The 20,095-nt window shown below is 47.8% G+C and overlaps 1 protein-coding gene across 2 annotated transcripts in view; it reads left to right on the plus strand.

The window, feature by feature from the left end:
- Positions 1-20,095, plus strand: part of PTPN23 (protein tyrosine phosphatase non-receptor type 23) — a 1,404,706-nt gene that overhangs the window by 883,046 nt on the left and 501,565 nt on the right. For both annotated transcript variants that reach the window (XM_069645828.1, XM_069645827.1), the window contains exon 16: positions 19,305-19,622. In XM_069645828.1, the coding sequence (XP_069501929.1) occupies positions 19,305-19,622 (318 nt within the window). The remainder of the gene's footprint in view (positions 1-19,304; positions 19,623-20,095) is intronic.

The raw sequence follows: 20,095 nt of genomic DNA on the forward strand, positions 1-20,095 counted from the left end.
CCAGACCGACGGATAACACGTTGACCTGCGACGTCAGCGCCTTTCAACCGCTCTCACGGACAAGCTTTTTCAACTCAATGAGGACTATCTTCAGCGCTGATCAAGCCAAGGAATGTGAAGAGGTCGACCTCATCTTTGTGGGTTCCGGTGACACTGACGATTTCGAGGACCGAGATAACTTGATGCCACTTGCTCGGGGCCTTCAAGATGCCAGTGGATTGGACACATCTCCAGACCTTGAGATGCAACAAAAACAACCCTACACACACACTCATGGCAAATTTCGTACATTAGTAGAGAAAGTGGTTGACACACTAGCCCTCAAGTCGTCCGCCATCCCCCATCAAGGGTATGACCTTACAGACATCCTGGATGCGAGCCTGACTATTGAACACAACATGCCCTTCAATCAAGCCATAGCTGATCCTTTGGCTTCCATCTGTCGGAACCCATGCACTTTGCCCCCCGCCCCCCACCTCTTGAGTACCAATGTCACTGGGAAGTACAGGTTGGCAAGAGAGGATCCTTCCTTCATCTCTACACACCCTTACCTGGGAGGGCTGGTAGTTCAGGCTGCCACTATATCATCCAGGCCCGCGGCTGCCACATCAAATCTCTTTACAGACAGGGAACGGGAAAAGGATAGTCGCTTTGGCCAAGAAGGTTTTCACCTCCGGCAGCATGGCTCTTAAGTCCACAAACGTAGCTTGCGGGTTCGCTAAGTTTTCCTACGGTTTGTGGAAGGCTGTAGAGCATGCAGCAGAATACGTCCCGGAAGGCCACATGCAGGGCGGATTTATACAGCTGGTAGAGGATGGGATGGAAACTGCCAAGCATTCCTTGCAAACAGACCTGGACATTGCTGACTGTGTTGGCCTCTCCATGGGGTCAGCAGTAGTAATGAGAAGGGAGACCTATTTGAAAACTTCCGGTTTCTCCCCAATGTACAAAACAGCCTTCTAGACATGCCTTTTGAGGGGGAGATGCTCTTTGGACAGAAGGCGGATGGAGGCATTTAAGGAGTCTAAAATTGCTGCTAAGTCGCTGGGCCTGGCTGCGCAGCCGGCTAAGCCTGCTTTTAGCTTTGCCTCTAGAGGCAGAGGCTATAGGTGCTATGTGCCTTATGGCAGGAAAGCGCAGGCCCCACAAGCCAAGCAGGGGCAGAGGTGTTTCTCGTGACCCGGAAGGGGCAGAGGTGCTTCTAAGGGACAGCAGCTGCGGCTGCGGCAACGGCACCTTTGAAGCCACTTTGATTTTCCCCTCCCACGACATAACGGTTGGTGGACGTTTGGCAGGGCATGGGTCCCAGTGGCAGGAGATAACCTCTGAAGACTGGGCCTTGCAGTTAATTTGGTGGGGTTATTGTCTCCCCTTTTTACGAAAACCTCCTAACAGACCCCCGTCTTCACTGATTCAACCGGGCAGGAGCTCCAGGAAAAACTGAGAGCTCTGTTGGTCCCATTCTGGATCTCAGGACTGAGAAAAGACAAATTCAGGATGGTGACTTTGAGAGAAATGATCTGCTCTCGAGCTTCAGGACTGACTGGTGTCCATAGACATGCAAGATGCCTACCTCCATGTGCCCATACAACAGATGCAAAGGAAATGTCTGCAGTTAGTCATTGGGGACAAGCACTATCAGTTCAAAGTGCTGCCCTTTGGGTTGACCTCTGCTCCAAGGGTCTTCACCAAGCTCATGGCGGTAGTCGCGGCTCACCTCAGGAGATCCAGAGTCCACGTATTCCTGTACCTGGATGACTGGCTGATCCGGGGGAAGTCAGCAGAACAGGTTTTGGCTCATCTAGATGACACCTGTCTGCTACTGCACATGCTGGGCTTCTCCCTCAACTTGAAGTGCCACATGACACAAGCCCAAAGGCTCCAGTACATCGGGGCAGTCCTAGACACTAGGGCAGGGAAGGCCTTGCCAACCAAGGAAAGGGCCAACAACAGAAAACAGATGGTCTAGTTGTTCCGGAACCACGCCACCTTACCAGCGGCTTCCTTTCTCTGCTTTTTAGGCCTCATGGCTACCTGCATTTTCCTGGTGCAAGAGGCCAGACTGTGCATGAGATCCCTTCAGTGGCTCCTACAAAACTAGTGGTCTCAGTATCTGGGAACTCTCTCGGATCCTCTCAGGGTGTCCAGCCAGGTAGTTTGCAGACTCGGCTGGTGGGACACACGCAAGAATCTTATGGCGGGGGAACCCTTCTGGCCTCCTTGGCCTCAGACCCGAGTGATCACGGATGCGTCTCTGAAGGGTTGGGGCTCTCACTCCGAGGACTTGCAGGTGTGTGGCCTCTGAACTGCGCCGGAAGCCAGGTGGCATATCAAAAGGCAGGAGTTGCGAGCCATAAGGCCAGCCCTGAAGGCATTTGCCCCATCGCTGAAGGGGAAGCATGTCCGGATTCTGACAGACACCACAGTGGCCATGCACTACTTAAACCAGCAAGATGGAGTGCATTCCCGTCACCTCGGCACAGAAGCGATGCAACTGTGGTTCTGGTTGCTAGAGAATCAAATCTCGGTCTCAGCAGTTCACCTGGCGGGGACAGAGAACTGTTTGGCGGATGCTCTCAGCAGGCGGAGCACAATCTCACACAAGTGGGAAGTGTGCCAGGAACACCTTGAAGAGGTCTTCGCTCTCTGGGGTACCCCAGCAGTGGATTGGTTTGCCACAGAAGCCAACAGGAAGTACAAACAGTTTTGCTCAAGGGAATTCCCAGTGAACGGTGCACTGGGGGGACACGTTTCTAGTGATTTGGACTTTCCCTCTCTATTACACGTTCCCTCCGATCCCCATCATTCCGTGGATTCTCAGGAGGTTGAAGAGGATTCAAACGACCATGATCGTTTTTGGCCCGGATTGGGCGAGGAGGATGTGGTACTACAACCTCTTGGATCTGTCCATCTGTCCACCTCATCGGTTGCCTCAGTGGCCAGATCGCCTCACCCAGTCAGAGGGTCGGATACTGCACCCGACCTCGGATTCCCTCAAGCTACATGTGTGGCTCTTGAGCTGATGAGGTATGATGACTGGAACTTTTCCAAGAATGTTCTTGAGGTGTTGCTGGCTGCACGCAGACCATCTACAAGACCTCTGTATGCATGTAGGTGGAGAAGATTTGAGGCGTGGTGCAGGGAACGCAAGATTGATCCTATCTCTTGCCCCACCACCACAGTGATGGAGTTCCTTGTGTCACTGACCTCATGAGGCCTTCAGGTTACCACAGTCAAAGGGTATTTGGCGCCCCTGTCTATGTTAAAGAGGTCCCCAGACCAAGGTTCCTTCTTTACCATTCAGGAATTGGGCCATGACCAAGTTTCCGCCAAACCCTTTTGCTGTCCCAGATTGGGATCTTAATCTGGTTTTGACCCTCTTGATGGCGGCTCCATTTGAGCCCATGCTCTCATGTTCTTTATGGCTTGTATCCCTTAAGACCACCTTCTTGGTTGCAATCACATCTGCCAGGAGGGTTAGCGAACTGCATGCTTTGTGCTGCAAACCTCCTTTTCTAAGGTTCATTCGTGACAAAGTCTCTCTCAAAGTCAGGCCCGGGTTCCTTCCTAATGTGGTTTCATAGTTTCATCTGTCCCAGTCTATCGATTTGCCTGTCTTTTACCCTCCTCCACATCCCTCGAAAAAGAGGAAGAACGGATCCATCGCCTTGACCCCAAAAGATAGTTAAACTTCTATGTTGCTAGCACATCCGAGTTACGGAAGTCAGACCAGTTGTTCATGGCCCATTCATTCTCTCGAAAAAGGTCTTGCCTTAACCAAACAAACCCTGTCAAGTTGGATTATTTTGTGCATATCCGAGTGTTAACAATCTGCAGGCATGGAGCTTCCAGCGTGCATCAGGGCTCACTCAACCAGAGGGGTTTCAGCCACTACAGCCCTCCAAAGAGGGGTTCCTGTTAGGGACATATGTCATGCAGCCACTTGGTCAGCCTTGCATACATTCACCAAGCACTATGCCTTTGATATTGCACAGGGAGCTGATGCATGGTTTGGTAGGGCGGTTCTACAGGATCTACTTGTTTAAAACATTCTGCCCTCCTCCGTTATTCTAACTGCTTAAGGAGTCTGTCAAGATGAGGAATCTGCGGGAGAAAGGTAATCCATTGAAGGTGAAATTACTCGTAATGATCTCTCTATGGATTCTCCACCTGCAGATTCCTCACTGACCCTCCCCTCCATCCCCGCTCAAAGTTCAGTGGCTTGCTGCTTCTGTCCAAAACGAGAAGACATCTGGTGATTGCTCTTAGATGACCGATTGGGTCTCATTCATTAAATTAAAAGAAAACATTGTTTCAATCATTGTTGTGTGCGATCACCCTGTTAGGATGTATCCTTGTTAAAGTTTTTACCGGCTGATTAGCCACCTCCTGTGGTTTTTCCTTCTGCAGCGTTCATACACGGGGGGGAGGAACTGAAGCACGGGGCGAGTGACGTGCTATATATACTAGGCCTGCCCCGTCACATATGTATTGTAAGGTTTTGTGCGAAAGGTTTATTGGAAACTATCCATAACACAAATACATTGGGGAACAAATATATAGAAAAGAATATTGAGTTTGAAACAATACACTGCCTTAAAAAGGGCAGCAATATATTTTAAAAGTCCTTCCATTGCTTGAAGAGATGTGGCCTAGTGCCCTTAGTCACAAGTCGGAAACCAACTCTTTTCAAAAGGCTAGTAGGCTTTAAAGGAGTCTGAGCAAGTTTTGGCAAAAGCCAACAGGCAGTTGTGTGTTTTTCAAAGTTGAAGAACAAATGCGGATCAAGTTACTTACCTGTAACTCTTGTTCTCCAGCATGGGTCTTGCATGGATTCACATGCTCATGAACATTCCCCGTCGTCAGGCTGGGCATCCTCTGTAAATTTAACGCAGTTTAGCTTTAAGCTAAACTGTTTGTCTCCTCTATAGCCAATCAGTATCATTTTGGGTCATTATGTTCCAGCCAATTACACTCTTCCTCTTAAACGCCACCCCTGGTGGCCATCTTCAGATTTGGTAGCACGTGTAAAGTGGCAGTATGAACCAAGAAGAGCCAAAGAGGGGAAGGAGGGTAGGTTTGCCTGGGTTCGAAAGACCCATGCTGGGGAACAAGAGTTACAGCTAAGTAACTTAAGTCTTCTCCAGCATGAGGTCTTGCATGGATTCACATGCTCATGAATAAGATTACACAGCAGTACATATACACAACCACGGGAGGTGGCAAGGCTCACAGAAGCACTACACTAACCCCTGGAACAGACTCGCCTCAAAAAAACAGGTTGCGCAGCACTGCTTGGCCGACCCGGGACACTTCCTTGGAGTCCCTGTCGACGCAGTAGAATCTTGTGAAGGTGACGGTAGACCCCACATAGCAGCCCTCCAGATGTCAAGCAGGGGAACACCAGAGAGAAACACTGTTGGTGCTGGGATGGCTATGGTGAAATGAGCTCTTGGCCAGCCCGGAAGTGGACTGTTGGTTAGACTATGGCAATGCATGATACAGCTGGAGAGCCCCTTGGAGACGCAAGCCTTAGACAGGGCCTCCCCATGTCCCACAGGCCCGAAATTGACAATAGTCAAGAGTTCTTCCGAAAGTCATTTGTGCATGCAACATAAAACTTCAGTGCACGCACAATGTCCAACGAATGCAATGCCCTTCCAGCAGACAAAGAAGGATTTGCAAAGAAAACTGGTAGAACTGAAGGCTTGTTTAGACTAAAGTCATACGGTATCTTTGGCAAAAAGGAAGGATGAGTTCGCAGAACAACCTTAGCGGAGTGTAACGTCAATTCAGCAGGTTTAGGGGAGAGAGTTCAGGTAAGGAGGGCCGGGGAGGGGGCCTGCCTGCATCAGGCACTTGTTTTGTGCGGGCACAGGCTCCCCCCCGCCCCCCGTCTCCCCTTTGACAGGGCCACAATGATGGCCATGTCACACATACAACACACAGTTAATTATCTCTTCAAACCTGGTTAACAAATGCTAAAACATCTAAACATAATATTTGCTGTGCATTTAAAATATTTTGCAAAAATTGCTCTGTCATTAACATGGACTCATACTGAACAAAACTTCTAAACCAATAAATGCGCTGTGGCATTACAAATTTGAAACCAGCAAGTAAATGTGTTAAAGTTTCTACCATTGAATGACAGAAACAAGTCTATCAGAACGGGCTATGCTGTTTCTGGCGCCTTTTACTTCTCTTGAAAAAATATCGATTTAACCAAATCTTAAACCACATGAAGGATGACTTAATGAATAATGTGAATAATGTGAAAGAACATTAAAAGCTTTAGTTTCCAATCTGCAATGATAGAATAAATGGTAATTGAGGATCATCTTTCTGTTGCGGATTCAATCATATTCGTACAGCTTCCTTTTGACATGATTTGAATGAGACAACAGCTCCTCCTTGGTAGAGCCTACAGCAACAAGTTTATTATTACAGTTTAAAACCCAAGAGTCTAGCACTTTGCAAGAGGACAACCCCATTTGTTCCTATAGCTTTAGAAAGACTGTCTGCCGGGGAAGCCATAGCTTACTATATAATTGAATTGGCTTCCAGTCGATTTGGGCTTTGATTGACACCAGCCCAAGCTCATTCCTAATTACACATATAGCGGCTCCCTGAGGCAAAGAAAATGTATGCCTTCATACCAAGGCCTCAATTTTGTCCCAATCTGTCTCCTTCAGTATGATTTCAGCACCAAAGCTACATTTAGGCACTATTTTCTGCTGAAAAAAGTGCAAAAGGGAGCAGTGGAAAACTGGCTGAAACATCTGTCAAACACATGCATTTGGGTGACCACCACCTTGGCTTAGGTATGCAATGGTCTTGAAGCGTCATGCTTACTTATTCTAACTTGAAATACCACCTCCAAGTATTAAAAATATTGCGCAACCACCAGTCTACAATGTTCCAAATGCCAGCTAAAACATTGCCACTTCCTACAAATTTAATTATTGGCTTTCAGTATCATAATATTAGTTTCCTCCACATTCACATTTCAGTCTAATCGACTTATCACGTCCAAAGAGCGCTGAAGACCTACTGGTGTCAAGTTGAAAAACGTTTAGATCATCGGCATAAGCCATATGGTGTATGTGCTTCTTTCCGTTATTGTACGAAATGACCAAATGCAAAAAATCCGACCCCCAAACGTCCAACCCCCATTTTTCAGCAGATATATATGTGGGGGGGGGGTAAATTTAATTAAAATGTATAGGGGTAAGGTGGGGGGATGTCGGGGGTCTTAAATATTTGCAGAAAAATGAAGAAAAAAAGTCTGACTTTTGGTAGTCAGACTTTTGCATTCGGTCATTTCACGCAGATCCCTTCTTTCCCAACCGCGGAGGATAGTCATTAATCAGGCAAGAGCCAATGTCAGATATATAAATCTTGAACAAAAATGGGGCCAGGTGGCACCCTTGGCGTAGGCCGCAATGCATCCTGACCATCTAGTAAAATTACCCTGCTGGTCCAACCTAATCTTAATTTGGGTATTGGAGAGAAGGGCAGCTAGAATATTCAACAAGGTAGCAGGCAGCCTTTTCAATGCAATTTTCTCCATAGTGTTGTGCGATTCATGCATTCAAAGGCCTGCACTAGATCTAAAAATGCCACATAAAGTGGTCTTTTTGTTGATTAACTTGTGCAGTTTCCCCCATTCCCCCGTTGGCACCATCACTTTGGATGACAAGGAATCCATCGGCAGCAATGGCTCCTTATTGGAAGCCATCAAACCTTTGGCAGAACCCTCTGGCTCCCAAAGGCCCGTCCCTGACAGTCCACTGGCTCTTTTATGGGAAGTTCACACCCTGGCGACAAGGGCACACGCACCACAAATAGATACACGCAACCCCCAAGACCTCATTGACGGAAGCGTCTGAAGAAGCGTGCAACGCCAACAGGGCTGTCGAAAACTTCGACAGCGTCTCCCGAACCTCACGGCTTGGCCCCATCCAGGCAACCGTCTTCGCGGCATGCGACTGGGCATTCCTCTGTAAAGGGCATTCACCCAAAAAAAAGGTATGGTAGCCGAAACGCCATCTAAGGGCGTGCTAGCACCTAAAGCTTCGGTGGAATTGTCGATCACGACGGCGCCACCAAGCGTTGCGAAACCTGCCAATCAACCGCTGAAAATTTGCGAGAGTCTTGCAGCTATTATTTTGGCCGCTACAGAACACAAGGGATCCCCCTCTCTTTGAGAGGAGTATTCCGAAGAACCCCAGCATCTCTCAAAGGCCTTATTAGGAAAATCTCCCTCTTCTGGGAAAACCTTTCCACTTCCAGACACTTAATCATCATCCCTATGGACGAGGGAGAGATTTGAAAGCTATATGGACAAAATGGATCAATTTATTGATTTCTCACACATATACATCACTCCCAAGAGACCTAGAAGAGGACTTCTGCCCCATTCCACAGAAATTGCAGAGATTTCCCGTCCCTGCACAAGGTCACCAAGAAGATATCTTGGATGTCTCGGAACAGGAGGAGGCCTATGAGGACATAGATCCATTTGCTCAGGGCACAGCTGACCAAGACCCAGACTGGAATCAGGATCAGTCAGGGGATCCAGGGCCCTTGGCTATCACTTACACACACTCCTGACCCGCACATCATTTGTCTATATCCACCTTCTTCACTACCACAAAGGGAGTCATCACACATGGATGACCAAATGTTATTCAACGCTATTTTAAATAGAGCGGCCGATCATTTCTAGATCGCTACTCATGAGGCAGTCCCTGACACTGACTTTGTGGAAAATATCCTTAAGGAGAAGCCTCCCACTAGTCAGGCCATACCCCTGCTCACTTCTATAAAGAAGCGCCTAGCACCTTCTTTATTGTCACCGTCCCTCACACGGGCAGTCCACCCTCGGGTTGAAAAATTGTTCCGCCCCCTCTCCCCCCCACCCCCCATCTCCTTCCAACCCCCCACTGTACAGGGTCATGCCATGCCAGACTCCCTGGTGGGTACGACCACCAGAAAGAGGGCGGGGGGACAATGTTCACAGTGGAAGCCCCTCCGGATACAGATAGCGAGAAACGTTGCCCTCTGGAAACAAATCACTGCCTCTGTGGCCTATTCAACTAGGATCGCTAACAATACAACTCTGCTGGCAAGCTACAGTGCCGTCCAATGGGGCCTACTCAGACCTCTTATTAATAAATCAGTCGAGGACTCCAACCTCTTTGGTAAAGCTGTCGATGACGCCCTGGAGACTGCTAAGGCGGAGCACGAAACGCTGAAATCACTCAGTCAAATCATGGCCAAGTTCTTCCGATTCTTCCACCAGCGTGGAGGCTCAAACTCCTGCCCTTCCTTTCGTGGACAATCCTTTTCACGGTTTCCCCATGGACAATATGACTCAAAGTACCCCCTGGTTCGCCGGCCAACACAAAAGGGTGCTGTATAAGTCGTCCCCATTCAAGAGGTAAACAAGAGTATTTATTTAGTGTACTTCCTTGTACCCAAAAAGGATCTCACCCATGCGCCCTGTACTAGACCTGCGCCCAGCGAACAAATATGTCAAACCTCAAAAATGTACGATGACAACACTGCAGGAGATAATCCCACTGTTGTTGCAGGGGGATTACATGGCCACATTGGATATGAAAGATGCATACTTTCATAGTTCAATGTTGCCAGCGCACAAAGTACCTAAGGTTCATGATAGCAGACACCCACTGTCAGTTCAAAGTTCTTCCCTTCGGCATTTCCTCGGCTCTACGGGTGTTCACGAAGGTACTGGCAGTAGTAGCTGCTCACCTGCGCAGGCAGTGCATCCCAGTCTATCCTTACCTCAATGACTGGCTCATAACAGATGGTTCGTATGGAACATGCCTAACAAATAGTAGATCTCCTCTTCAGCCTAGAGTTCTTGATCAATGCGAAAAAGTCCAGTCTAAACCCCAGCCAAGTCGAACAGTTTCTGGGGGCTCTAATTCAGACTAAAGACGGCCTTGTTTTTCCCTCCGAGAGAGTTCAAAACATGCTGTTCCTGATCCCTCACTATGTAGCCAGTCACAAGGTGACCGTACGCAGAGCCATGCGACTGCTGGGGTTGATGGCCTCCTTCATTTACCTAGTTCCACACGCTCGCCTGCGCATGCGCCCCATGCAAGAATGACTCTTGTGCTAATGGAGTCAGGGCAGCAGGCAGTGGGATGATCTAGTGGTTGTCTCGGCAGCCCTTGTTCCGTCTCTGCAGTGGTGGCCAAGGGAAAACCTTCTGCAGGGGAAACCCTTTAGCACCCCTGCAGTAGAAGCCACTCTCACCAGACTCCTCTCTGATGGGGTGCGGGGCTCACCTCCTTCAACAGACGGCGCACAGCGTGTGGTCCCCAGTGGTATCATCCAATCACATTAACTTGATGGAACTGCTAGCAGTGTTCAAGGCCCGGAAGGCCTTCCAAACACATCTCCAGGATAAGACGGTTCTAGTCCTCATGGACAGTACTACGGCCATGTATTATTTAAACAAGCAAGGGGGAACTCGCTCTCTAGGGCAGTCCAGACTGTCCCTGAAGATATGGAGGTGGGCTCTCAAACACAAGATGTTCCTCCTGTCACATGTTCCAGGGAAACTCGATCTTCTGGCGGACGTACTCAGCAGAGAATTCCCTCTACCCGTAGAGCACGAGTGGCGACTACAGAACGTCTTCACAGACTGGAGCTTCCCCGAGGTCAACTTGTTCGCCACTCTGGAGAACGCCCAATGCCCAGATTACGCCTGCAGGTACTCTCAGAACCGCTCCAAGGGGAACGGGCTCTGAACAACATGGTCAGGGAAATGTGTCTATGCTTTTACCCCTGATACCCCTGCTCAACAGAATAGTGCACAAGATGCACCAAGAGCCAGTCATTATGATTCTGGTGGCCCCAATGTGGGCCCGCCAACCTTGCTTCTCCCATCTCATGACAATGTCAGTCTCCCCTCCCAGGAAGCTTCCATGCCCTTACAACATGCTGTTTCAAGACCGGGGGGGAAACACTACATCCATGCCCTCAAACTCTCAACTTAGCAGCCTGGCTACTGAGGTCATAAAGTTCAGGCACCTCCAACTCCTCCCTCAGAGGTGTATGGACTTACTCAGAGAAGCACAGAAACCTAACACAAGGCATTGCTACTCCTGCGAATGGAAGCGCTTTGTCATCTGGTGTAATGGTAAGGACATCAATCCTATTGAATGCACACCGGTAGCTAGCCCACTTGTTCGAATCCAGTCTGGTTTTCAATTTTCTAAAGTTCCACTTAGCTTCACTCTCTGCTTACACCACGTCCCAGAGCAAGCTTTTGTGGTGACAATTCCAGTAATTAAAGCATTTATGGAAAAGGATTAAATGTCTTCATCCCCCTATTTCCAACCCAGCTTCCCGGGTGGGACCTGAAGGTTGTTGTTGCCAGATTAATGGGACCTCCCTTTGAACCAATGCACAAGACTAGCCTTAAAGCACTGACGTACAAGACTGCCTTCCTGGTGGCGATCACCACTATAAGGAATGTTAGCCAACTACAGGCCCTTTCAGTTCAGGACCCATTTGTCACGATTCATAAAGATAAGGTGGTTTTGCGCACACACCCACACTTTGTGCCTACATTTATCTCAAAGTTCCATGTAAACCAATCCATTGAGCTGCCCACCTTCTTCCAGAAGCCCACTAACGTGGCGGAAAGAAGCCTCCATACACTGGATGTGAGGAGAGCAGTAATCTACTATCTGGAAAAAACAAAGCCACTAAGGAAAACAAACCAGTTCTTCGTTGCAGTGGCAGCTGGTAGAGAAGGGGACCCTGTCTCTAAATCAGCCATCTCACAGTGGATTGTAAACTGCATCACACTGTGTTACACACTTGCCAAAAGAGATCTACCCTTCACGCCTAAAGCACACTCTACTCTGGGCACCGGGGCTACCATAGCATTAATTGCAAATGTTCCTCTTAAGTCAATTTGCAAATCAGCAACCTGGACTTCTGTACACACCTTTACACAACACAATTGCCTAAACACACACTCTAGGTCTGATTTTCAGGTAGGACAAGTGGTGCTAAGAAATCTCTTTGCTACTGTTCCTTCTCACATCCCACCACCATCTCTGGGTACTTCTCGCTAGTCTATGCACAGCATGTGATTCTAACCAGATTTACAAGCATCCGAAGACTTGCATTACTCACTGGAATAGCATTTCTGATCATTGTAGCTGCTTAGATTCACATGCGCCCACCCTTCCTCCCTTCCTGGAGTAGAAGGAACATAGACCTCTTACACCTTCTCTCTTCTGTACTCACTCCTGCTGGCTATAAGGCTTCCTCACGGCAGAAAAAACACAACCACAGGGACCTCAATGCGTGAGGGATTTTGGGTACACTGCACGTCACGTTGGGGATAGTGTTAGTCACCCCCATGTCGACGTCCCCTTTCGATCTTCGAAAGAAAGATGCAATACTCCGCGATTACCTCTAGATGTCAGACCTATATGCACAGCATGTGAATCTAAGCAGATACAATCCTCAGAAATGCTATTCCGGTTAGTAATGCATGTTTTATACATTCTGTCTAACTTGTGTTTTTAAGAGTGCTCTGTTTGTTCTTAACAGAAACCTGCACCACTCTCGTGTTGAAGCCTTACTGCTCATTCACACTACCTTGATTGAGTTTGGTTAGACCTTACTGGCTTTCTCTGTCCACCAGAATAGGGTGCCCTCTCAGAATCTGTCCACAGATCGGATTTGGAAAAAACATCTTAATAAGCAGTATTAAGGGTACTTTTTAGGAGGGCTGGAAACAGGGTTATGATATTTCATTTATAGCGCTACTATACACAAGTGTTTCAAGGCGCATCGAGGCATGGGAGGGGAGAATGGGGAACAAGACAACGATCTTACTAGGCTCAGTGACATTGAGATCGCGCAAGTGCAGGGAAAGGGGAGGGTTAGTAAGTGCAGGGCATAGGTTCAACAAAAAACAAAACAAGAAGTGCAGGTGGCAGTGAAAGGGTTCAGTGCAGGCATCAAGCAATTAGATAGTGCAGGTAGGGGGGCTTTAGGGTAGCAGATACAGCCCCAAGTGCAGGGTTGCCAGGCGGCAGTGCAGGTGTGCAACTGGGAGGGCAGGGACCTGGGCCCGAGGTTCAGACGGTAGCCAGGTAACCAGTGCAGTAACCGTCAGGAGATCAGCAGGCGAGAGGTCGAAAGAAGGCAGAAGCAAAGAGGAAGGCCTTGATCTACTTCCAGAACCGGAGATGATACTGCTCAAGTTTCAGAGAGGCAGGGAGGCTGTTCAGAGAGATGCGTCCACCGAATAGAGAGATCTGCCCCCAGCTTTTGCTTGGAAAAGCAACTGACCCTCAAGGAGGTGGAAGAGCAAAGAGTTCGAGTAGGGAGATACTTCAGAAGAGAAAGCTGGATATATTTTGGTCCCAGGCCCCAGAAGGCCTTGTGGACATTGCAAAGGGTCTTGAATTTGATCCTTGCAGCCAATGGAGAGATTTCAGTGCTGGAGAGATGCAATCCCTGGGCTTGAGGCCAAGGACAATTCTTGCAGTCCTTTTCTGGATGAGTTGGAGAGGACGGAGAGTAGAAGCAGGCAGATTTAAAAAGAGGCTGTTACAGTAGTCCACCCTAGAGAGGACCAGAGCTCTAGAGACAGTGAGCTCCTAGGGGAAGGAGAGGAAAGGAAGAATACCTCTGAGGAGTTGTAGTTGGTAGTTTGACTTCTTAGAGGCGTCTGAGATGTGAGGAGTGGAGGGAAACTGTGGAATCGAAGATAACCCTGAGGTTCTTGGCCTCACAGGTGGGAGCAGGGAGCGGGCCAAGGGAGGCCGGCCCGAGAGTGCAGGGAAAGAGCGGTGCAGGTGTGCCGATGAGAAGGATCTCTGTCTTGCTGGCATTCAAGCAGAGATCATTGGCGGCGCACCATTCTTGGATTGCAGACAATCGGGGATCATAAAAGGAGAGGATGGGAGCCTAAAAACAAGCTGGGTGTCCGCATAGCACTGGAAGTTTGAGCAGAATGCAGCAGTGCGGTGGGCGAGAGATGCCACGTATTGGTTGAACAACCAAGGAGAGAGGTTAGAACCCTGTGGAACCCCACAGGTGGAGAGAGAGAGATAGAGAGGAAGGACCCAAGTTGGACCTGGCAGGGTCAGTCAGAGAGAAAAGAAGTCAGCCAGGCCAACGCCTAATCATTGATACCCAGGTTATCACAGAGCCGATTGAGCAGGATGGCATGGGTGACTGTGTCAAAGGCAGAGGAGAGATCAGGTAAGATGAGGACGAAAGGGAGGTTAGAGTTGAGGTTAGAGAGCAGGGCTTCACAGATGTTCAGGAGAGCAGTTTCTGATCATGGAGGCACCCAACAGCTTCAGTGTGAAGATTAAGCTGGGAGATGGCAAGCTTTTCAGAAGTTTGCCCAGGAAAGGAGTGATGGAGATCGGGGGATAGTTGGCCGGAAGGGAGGGGTTGGCTGATGTTTTCTTGAGAAGCGGGTGCGCAAGAGAGTGCTTCAGGGGGAGGGGGAAGGTTCCAGAGGCGAATGAATGATAGCAGAAGTCAGCCAAGGCTGGGGCGAGGGTGTCAATGTGGTCCTTGATGGTTTTGGAAGAGCAGGAAAGAACCTGTTCATAGATCGGACTTGTCTAAAATTCTCGTGAAGGGAGAAGAGAGGAAAGGCAGAGGGTGGCCACAGTGGTTTCGTAGGAAGAGGGGCAGCTGGAAGACGCAGGAGAAGCTGAGAGAGTGGACAGGATGCGTTGGGCTTTTGAGATGAAGTGGGTAGCCAGGGCCATACAAAGGGTCTGGGAAGGAACAGGAAGGGTAGAGACTGCGGAAGGACCGGCCAGTTCCTTGCAGATTTTGAAGAGTTTGGCCGAGTCGTTAGATGACGCGAGCTTGTATGTGGGCTCTCTTCTTGGTGAGGACAGTTGGTATTGCCTTTGGAGCAGGCGGCAGGCCAGTTTGTCAGAGGATGTACAAGATGCCATCCATTTCCTCTGAGCCACCATACACTTGCGTTTAAGGGTGATGAGATCTGAGTCGCACCAGGAGTTGCACACGGCTTTAGGTGGATCCTCATGACGGGGGAAAGAGCATCGAGAATATCGGAGATAGCAGATTGGAGAAAGGAAAGGGCTGTGTCAGGGAGGAGGAGGAGGAGGAGGAGGAGGAGGAGGACCACCCAGAACCCCCCCCCCCGCACCCCTCCCCCCACCGGAAAGGTTGGTTTTGGATTTGGAGAGTGTCTAAGTGTGTGACAGAGCTGGCCGTGAACCATGTCTCGGTGAGACCAAAAACATAAAGGTCAAGTTCTTCCAGAAGACTGCAGATGTCAGAGGAGTGTTTGACGGCTGAGCGAGAGTTAAGAGTGGCGAGGTGGAGAAGGTTAAAAAAGAAAAGACCTCGGCTACAAAGCCAGCGGTGTGGGCTACACTTTCATATACCACGGTGTGGTTTATAATCGTATTAACAATTCTCTGAGAAGGACTTCATTAAAAGTGTTCAAAAAGAAAAAATCATTTCACAATCAATTCTTGTATCTCTTCAGGATGCAATTCAGTATTCAATTATAATTGGCAAATGCATATCAGGGCCAATGAATTTTGGACAGTATTTGTCCTTAGTCATGGCCAGTGTGATCCTTTAGTTAGATCTTGTCATGTGTTCTGCTGTAAGTAATTTCTGAAAAAGTGCCATATTCAATTGTCATTGTAAGGCGTTCCTTACAATGACATGTGTATGTCTTCTCTGCGCTAATCCGTGTTCCCTGGAAACATATGTGGTTGCCGTGCTGCTCAGCATTCCCTAGAGCTTCATAGCTGCCTGTGGGGGTACAAATCAGCGGTACTCCCTCCGGAGGTGTAGATGGATCCCGAGAGTGGGCAGAGGAGGTAGGAGGCGCGGGCAAGGTAGCCAAGGAGGAGTCAGAGGGTGCCAGGAATGGCAGAAGGTGGGGGGCAAGGAAGCTGAAGAAGGGAGAGAAGGGACATCAGGAGAGGAAAGGAAATTGATAAGGCGCTGGAAGCGTCTATCAAAGAGGAGGTGGTTGGCCTGAGGGCCTTAGACTAAGATGGTACCATTGAGGTAGACATTGATGATGACCTTAGAGGAGTGGAAGGAAGCCAGGAGGGCCTCCCACCGTTAATGGGAGAGGAGGAATGGGGGAAGAGCACAGAGACCATATGAAGAGGTTGAAGGTTGGTGCACTTGTCATACCTACTGTTCAAGTTGGTAGTTGACACCATTCATTTCAAAAGTCCTTCACCCCAGCAACTTTGTGGACTTTCCTTTTGTCTTTTTGGGCCATGAGGAACGGCCAAAGTGGTTGTTTCATCTATATGGCCTCTTCAGGGTGTCCGCTCAAATGGTCGAAAATAAATGGTCGCATGACCATTTGATCGAATCAAAATGGTCGGAAAAAAAAGGTCTAATTTTTTATTTATTTATATATTTTTTTAAAGTTTTGGTTGCTTAAAAAATATTTTTGATCAAGAAAAAGGGCGGTTGGGGGGGGGAACCCCCCCATAAAATAAAAAAGGTCGAATTATTTCTTTTTATTTATTTTTTTCGACCATTTTACTTTGATCCAATGATCATTCGACCATTTGATTTTCGACCAAATGACTGGTAATCCCCCTTTACAGAGCCCACAAAAGCTTCTGTTTTTTTATGGTATTCAGTTCAAAATGGATGAGGGTCTCACAAGACACCTTCCAACTCTGTCCGCTCACAAACCCAATACTCCTTAAATTAGTGAACAAAAACTTTCGAGCTGCCGCCCCATCCCTACAGTACTTCTACCATAGGTGGCTGAGGATTTGCAGTCCATTCTTCTCTGCTAATTTTAATATCTGTTAAGGCACAATTTATACAAATACTTGCATAATCTCATTCAGGTGGTAGCCTCTCATAGAAAACAATGGCAGAGGCAGACTAGTTTCCAATTGACCGATTGGGATAATGGTCCTAATGCTAAACAATCATCCAAAATTAAGCATATTGCCCAGTGTTAAAGAAGGGCCCGATGATATTGCTAGGGCTTTGCTTGGGAAACACTTTACTGCCTTTCTGTAGGCAACACAGGGATTCCAGCAATCTGTTTTCTAATTCTGTTTCCGACTACTGATTTTCAATGCCCAAGCCCTCGCAAAATTAGATAAATGGCTGTGCTGAGGATGAAGAGCACTGTTCTGCTGGGTTGGGGGGAGAGGTGGGGTCCCCCTCTCTGATTTACTCATGATGCAGGTCTGATACTGGGAGGTGCTCTACACAAATCCTACAGAACATAATATATGGTGTCACACAGAGGCCGTTGAGGCAAGCGATGGACACCTCTAAAGCTTTATTTAGATTTACCTTTTCTCACTTTGTATTAAACTTCACGTCAGTTAACAGTGCTCTTTGTGTCCAATTAGTCTTTCTCTGTGTGTAGGCACAGCACAGGGACCAGCGGAAAAAGGCTTCCCTGGGAGCCAGAGAGTCTGAGAATTACGATTCTACTCCACTCACCCCCCACCGCCAATGGGGGGGAATGGGAATCCTCAAATTCTTTGTTTATGTTGCTTGTTAGAAGACTGGTATTAACAGGAAGAACTTCACCATCCTAACAATTCTTAGAAGAGCGAAGGGACCAGCAGAGCTTTCTCACAATTCCTCTTCGGGCTGGCTTCATCTTGTGACATTTGGGACTCATCCTCAAGTTCAGCAAATTAAGGATGTAGACCCTCTGCTTAAATGTAAATATGGGGGGCTTAACAGATAACTCTGCTCCCAATTACATCATTGTATTGATTGGAACTTTTGATAGTTTGCTGTTTACTGCAGGTTTGCCCCATTCAACGTTCATGGTTGTCTTTCCAGGCTTTCTCTCCACATGTGGTTTCAGACTCCTTCAGACACCTTTCAGAAATAGGTTCAACCTGGTTATGGAAACTGCAACCTTCACGCCCCCAGGAAGGCAATACACATGTCTGTGTATGGCAACATCTCATTGATTCATTTTTTCAAAGGAACAATGGGCTTCATTACAAGTTTGGCGGTGTGGGTAAAAAATTATGGTAATTCCACCACTGCCATTGCTTTTGTCTGGAACGGAATTATCACTGTTTTTCTTGCACCATCAATTTATGGGTTTGGCGGAAGTACCGCTGTGGAATTACCACGTTGTAAATACTATGGTTTTTGGAGAAAAAGTGGCAGATTCACCTCCAGCTTGTTGTTGGGGGTAAATCCTCCCCTTTATCTAAAAAAAAAAATCAGCTGATTTACCCTTCGGTTATTCCACCAACGGTTAATCCACATGGAGTCCTATGGACTGCATTAATGGGGAATTGCACTACCCTACCACCACTTGTAAACTGCAGGGGACCAAGTGGAGGTAACAGTAAATGTTTGGCACTAATTTAGTGGATTTACTGCCAAATTACCACCAAAACCCGTAACGATGCCCAATGTCTAGCCCTTGCATTCCATACTGAATTTGTACAAGTTTTGCCAGTAGGGATACTCCTGGAGTACATAAGGCTGTAAAGAAATGCTCCCAACATTTTGTGGAACCCACACTATGCAAGGAGTGTTGCCCTGGGAAACAAAGTCATTTTGAGCACCATGATCCTGAGGGAATTGGTCTCAAGAATGCACATCTATATTACTGTCTCTGGGCAGGCCTCAGATGACTTATCTGGGGAAAAATCATAACTGGTTTTCTGGGCCCTGTGCCAGTCTGATAGGATGCACATTTTGTGTTCACACTTGTCGTGCTCAAGTGGTTCATGGTTGCAATTCATGTCCTACATGGGTGCTGATGTTAATGTGGCCTATGCCGAACAAAATGATGGGCTTAGTTCAGCAGTTGACAAGTGGTGAGTCTGCACAAGTGAGCATTTCACAGTTGTCACTGCTGTCAAATGTTATAATTTTAGAAATGCCACACATGAAACTTGACAAACCAAAAATGAAAGTGGACATGGTTGGTTTATAGTGGAATATTCTGGATTGATTACTTTGGGGAAAACTGGTTGCTAAACACCTCACTCACTTAAAAAGCCAGTTGGTCCCTTTGTAAATATTTGATACAGAAAGTCAAATATTGAATGAAATTGTAGGTTGAACTCCCCAAAGATAGATTGATGGTACATTCAATTTAACAGACTTCAATAGAATTAAATCATGCTTGTCTTTCAGATGCTGTTTTCTGCACTAAGTGCTTATTTGGTGTAGTCATTAACTTAGACTTTAAGTGTTTGTTTTTTGTCTTCTGTGCCTACCCGAGTCAGTCAATGTCTGTTTCCTTCTTGCAGCTCTGTCTGGGGTCTACACGGATGTTGAGGGAACTCTGAAGGACCTCAAAGAGCTCTTAGATGAAAATGAAGCACAAGAGCAGAAGCTCCAGGAGGTGCTGGGATCCCAACCTCTGCAACCTCAAGGCAGCCCTCCAACAGCTGGCTTAGCTGAAGTCAGCAAGGAGTGGGCAAAGTACATGGAGGTACATGAAAAGGCCAGCTTTACCAACACAGAATTGCATAAGGCCATGAATCTGCACATCAGCAACCTCCGACTCCTGAGCGGATCCCTGGAGCAGCTGCGGGAAGCCCTGCCCTCACCCTCTCTTACAGAAGGTAAGCTACCAGCAGAAAAGCATTTGTGAAGGCGGCACCACCTTTACCAAGGTTGAGTCGGAAGAGTCGTTAAGTAGGCTGCCAGGTTCCCGAGTGCTGCATAGTTATTCACCAAAGACCTAATTGTTTGTTATGATACATTTGTATAGCACACCAATACCCTTAAATGGTACAAGAATGCCAAGGGATCCTGCATTCTGACTCTGCTGGTTGTCTATGCTGCGGTGGTGGCTGATGCAAATAAATGGGGACAAGGATTATTGGCACAAACAACCAACGCAAACAAATCCTGGGGACTGTTGGTGAGGAGTGTTAGGCAGAAACCTGTGCAGTTCCCTTAGGGACCAGTGCAAAAGATTTAAGACTACAGGTGTTGGCAGTAAACCCACTTGGTAGCAGTCTGTACCACCCAGATTTACCTGGTAGCTGTGGCTGAGCAGTCAGACTTCTCTCAAGAAGAGTTAGGCAGTATG

This window comes from Ambystoma mexicanum, chromosome 2p (genome assembly GCF_040938575.1).
Source record: "Ambystoma mexicanum isolate Mex_15411 chromosome 2p, UKY_AmexF1_1, whole genome shotgun sequence".
Classification (NCBI taxonomy): domain Eukaryota; kingdom Metazoa; phylum Chordata; class Amphibia; order Caudata; family Ambystomatidae; genus Ambystoma; species Ambystoma mexicanum.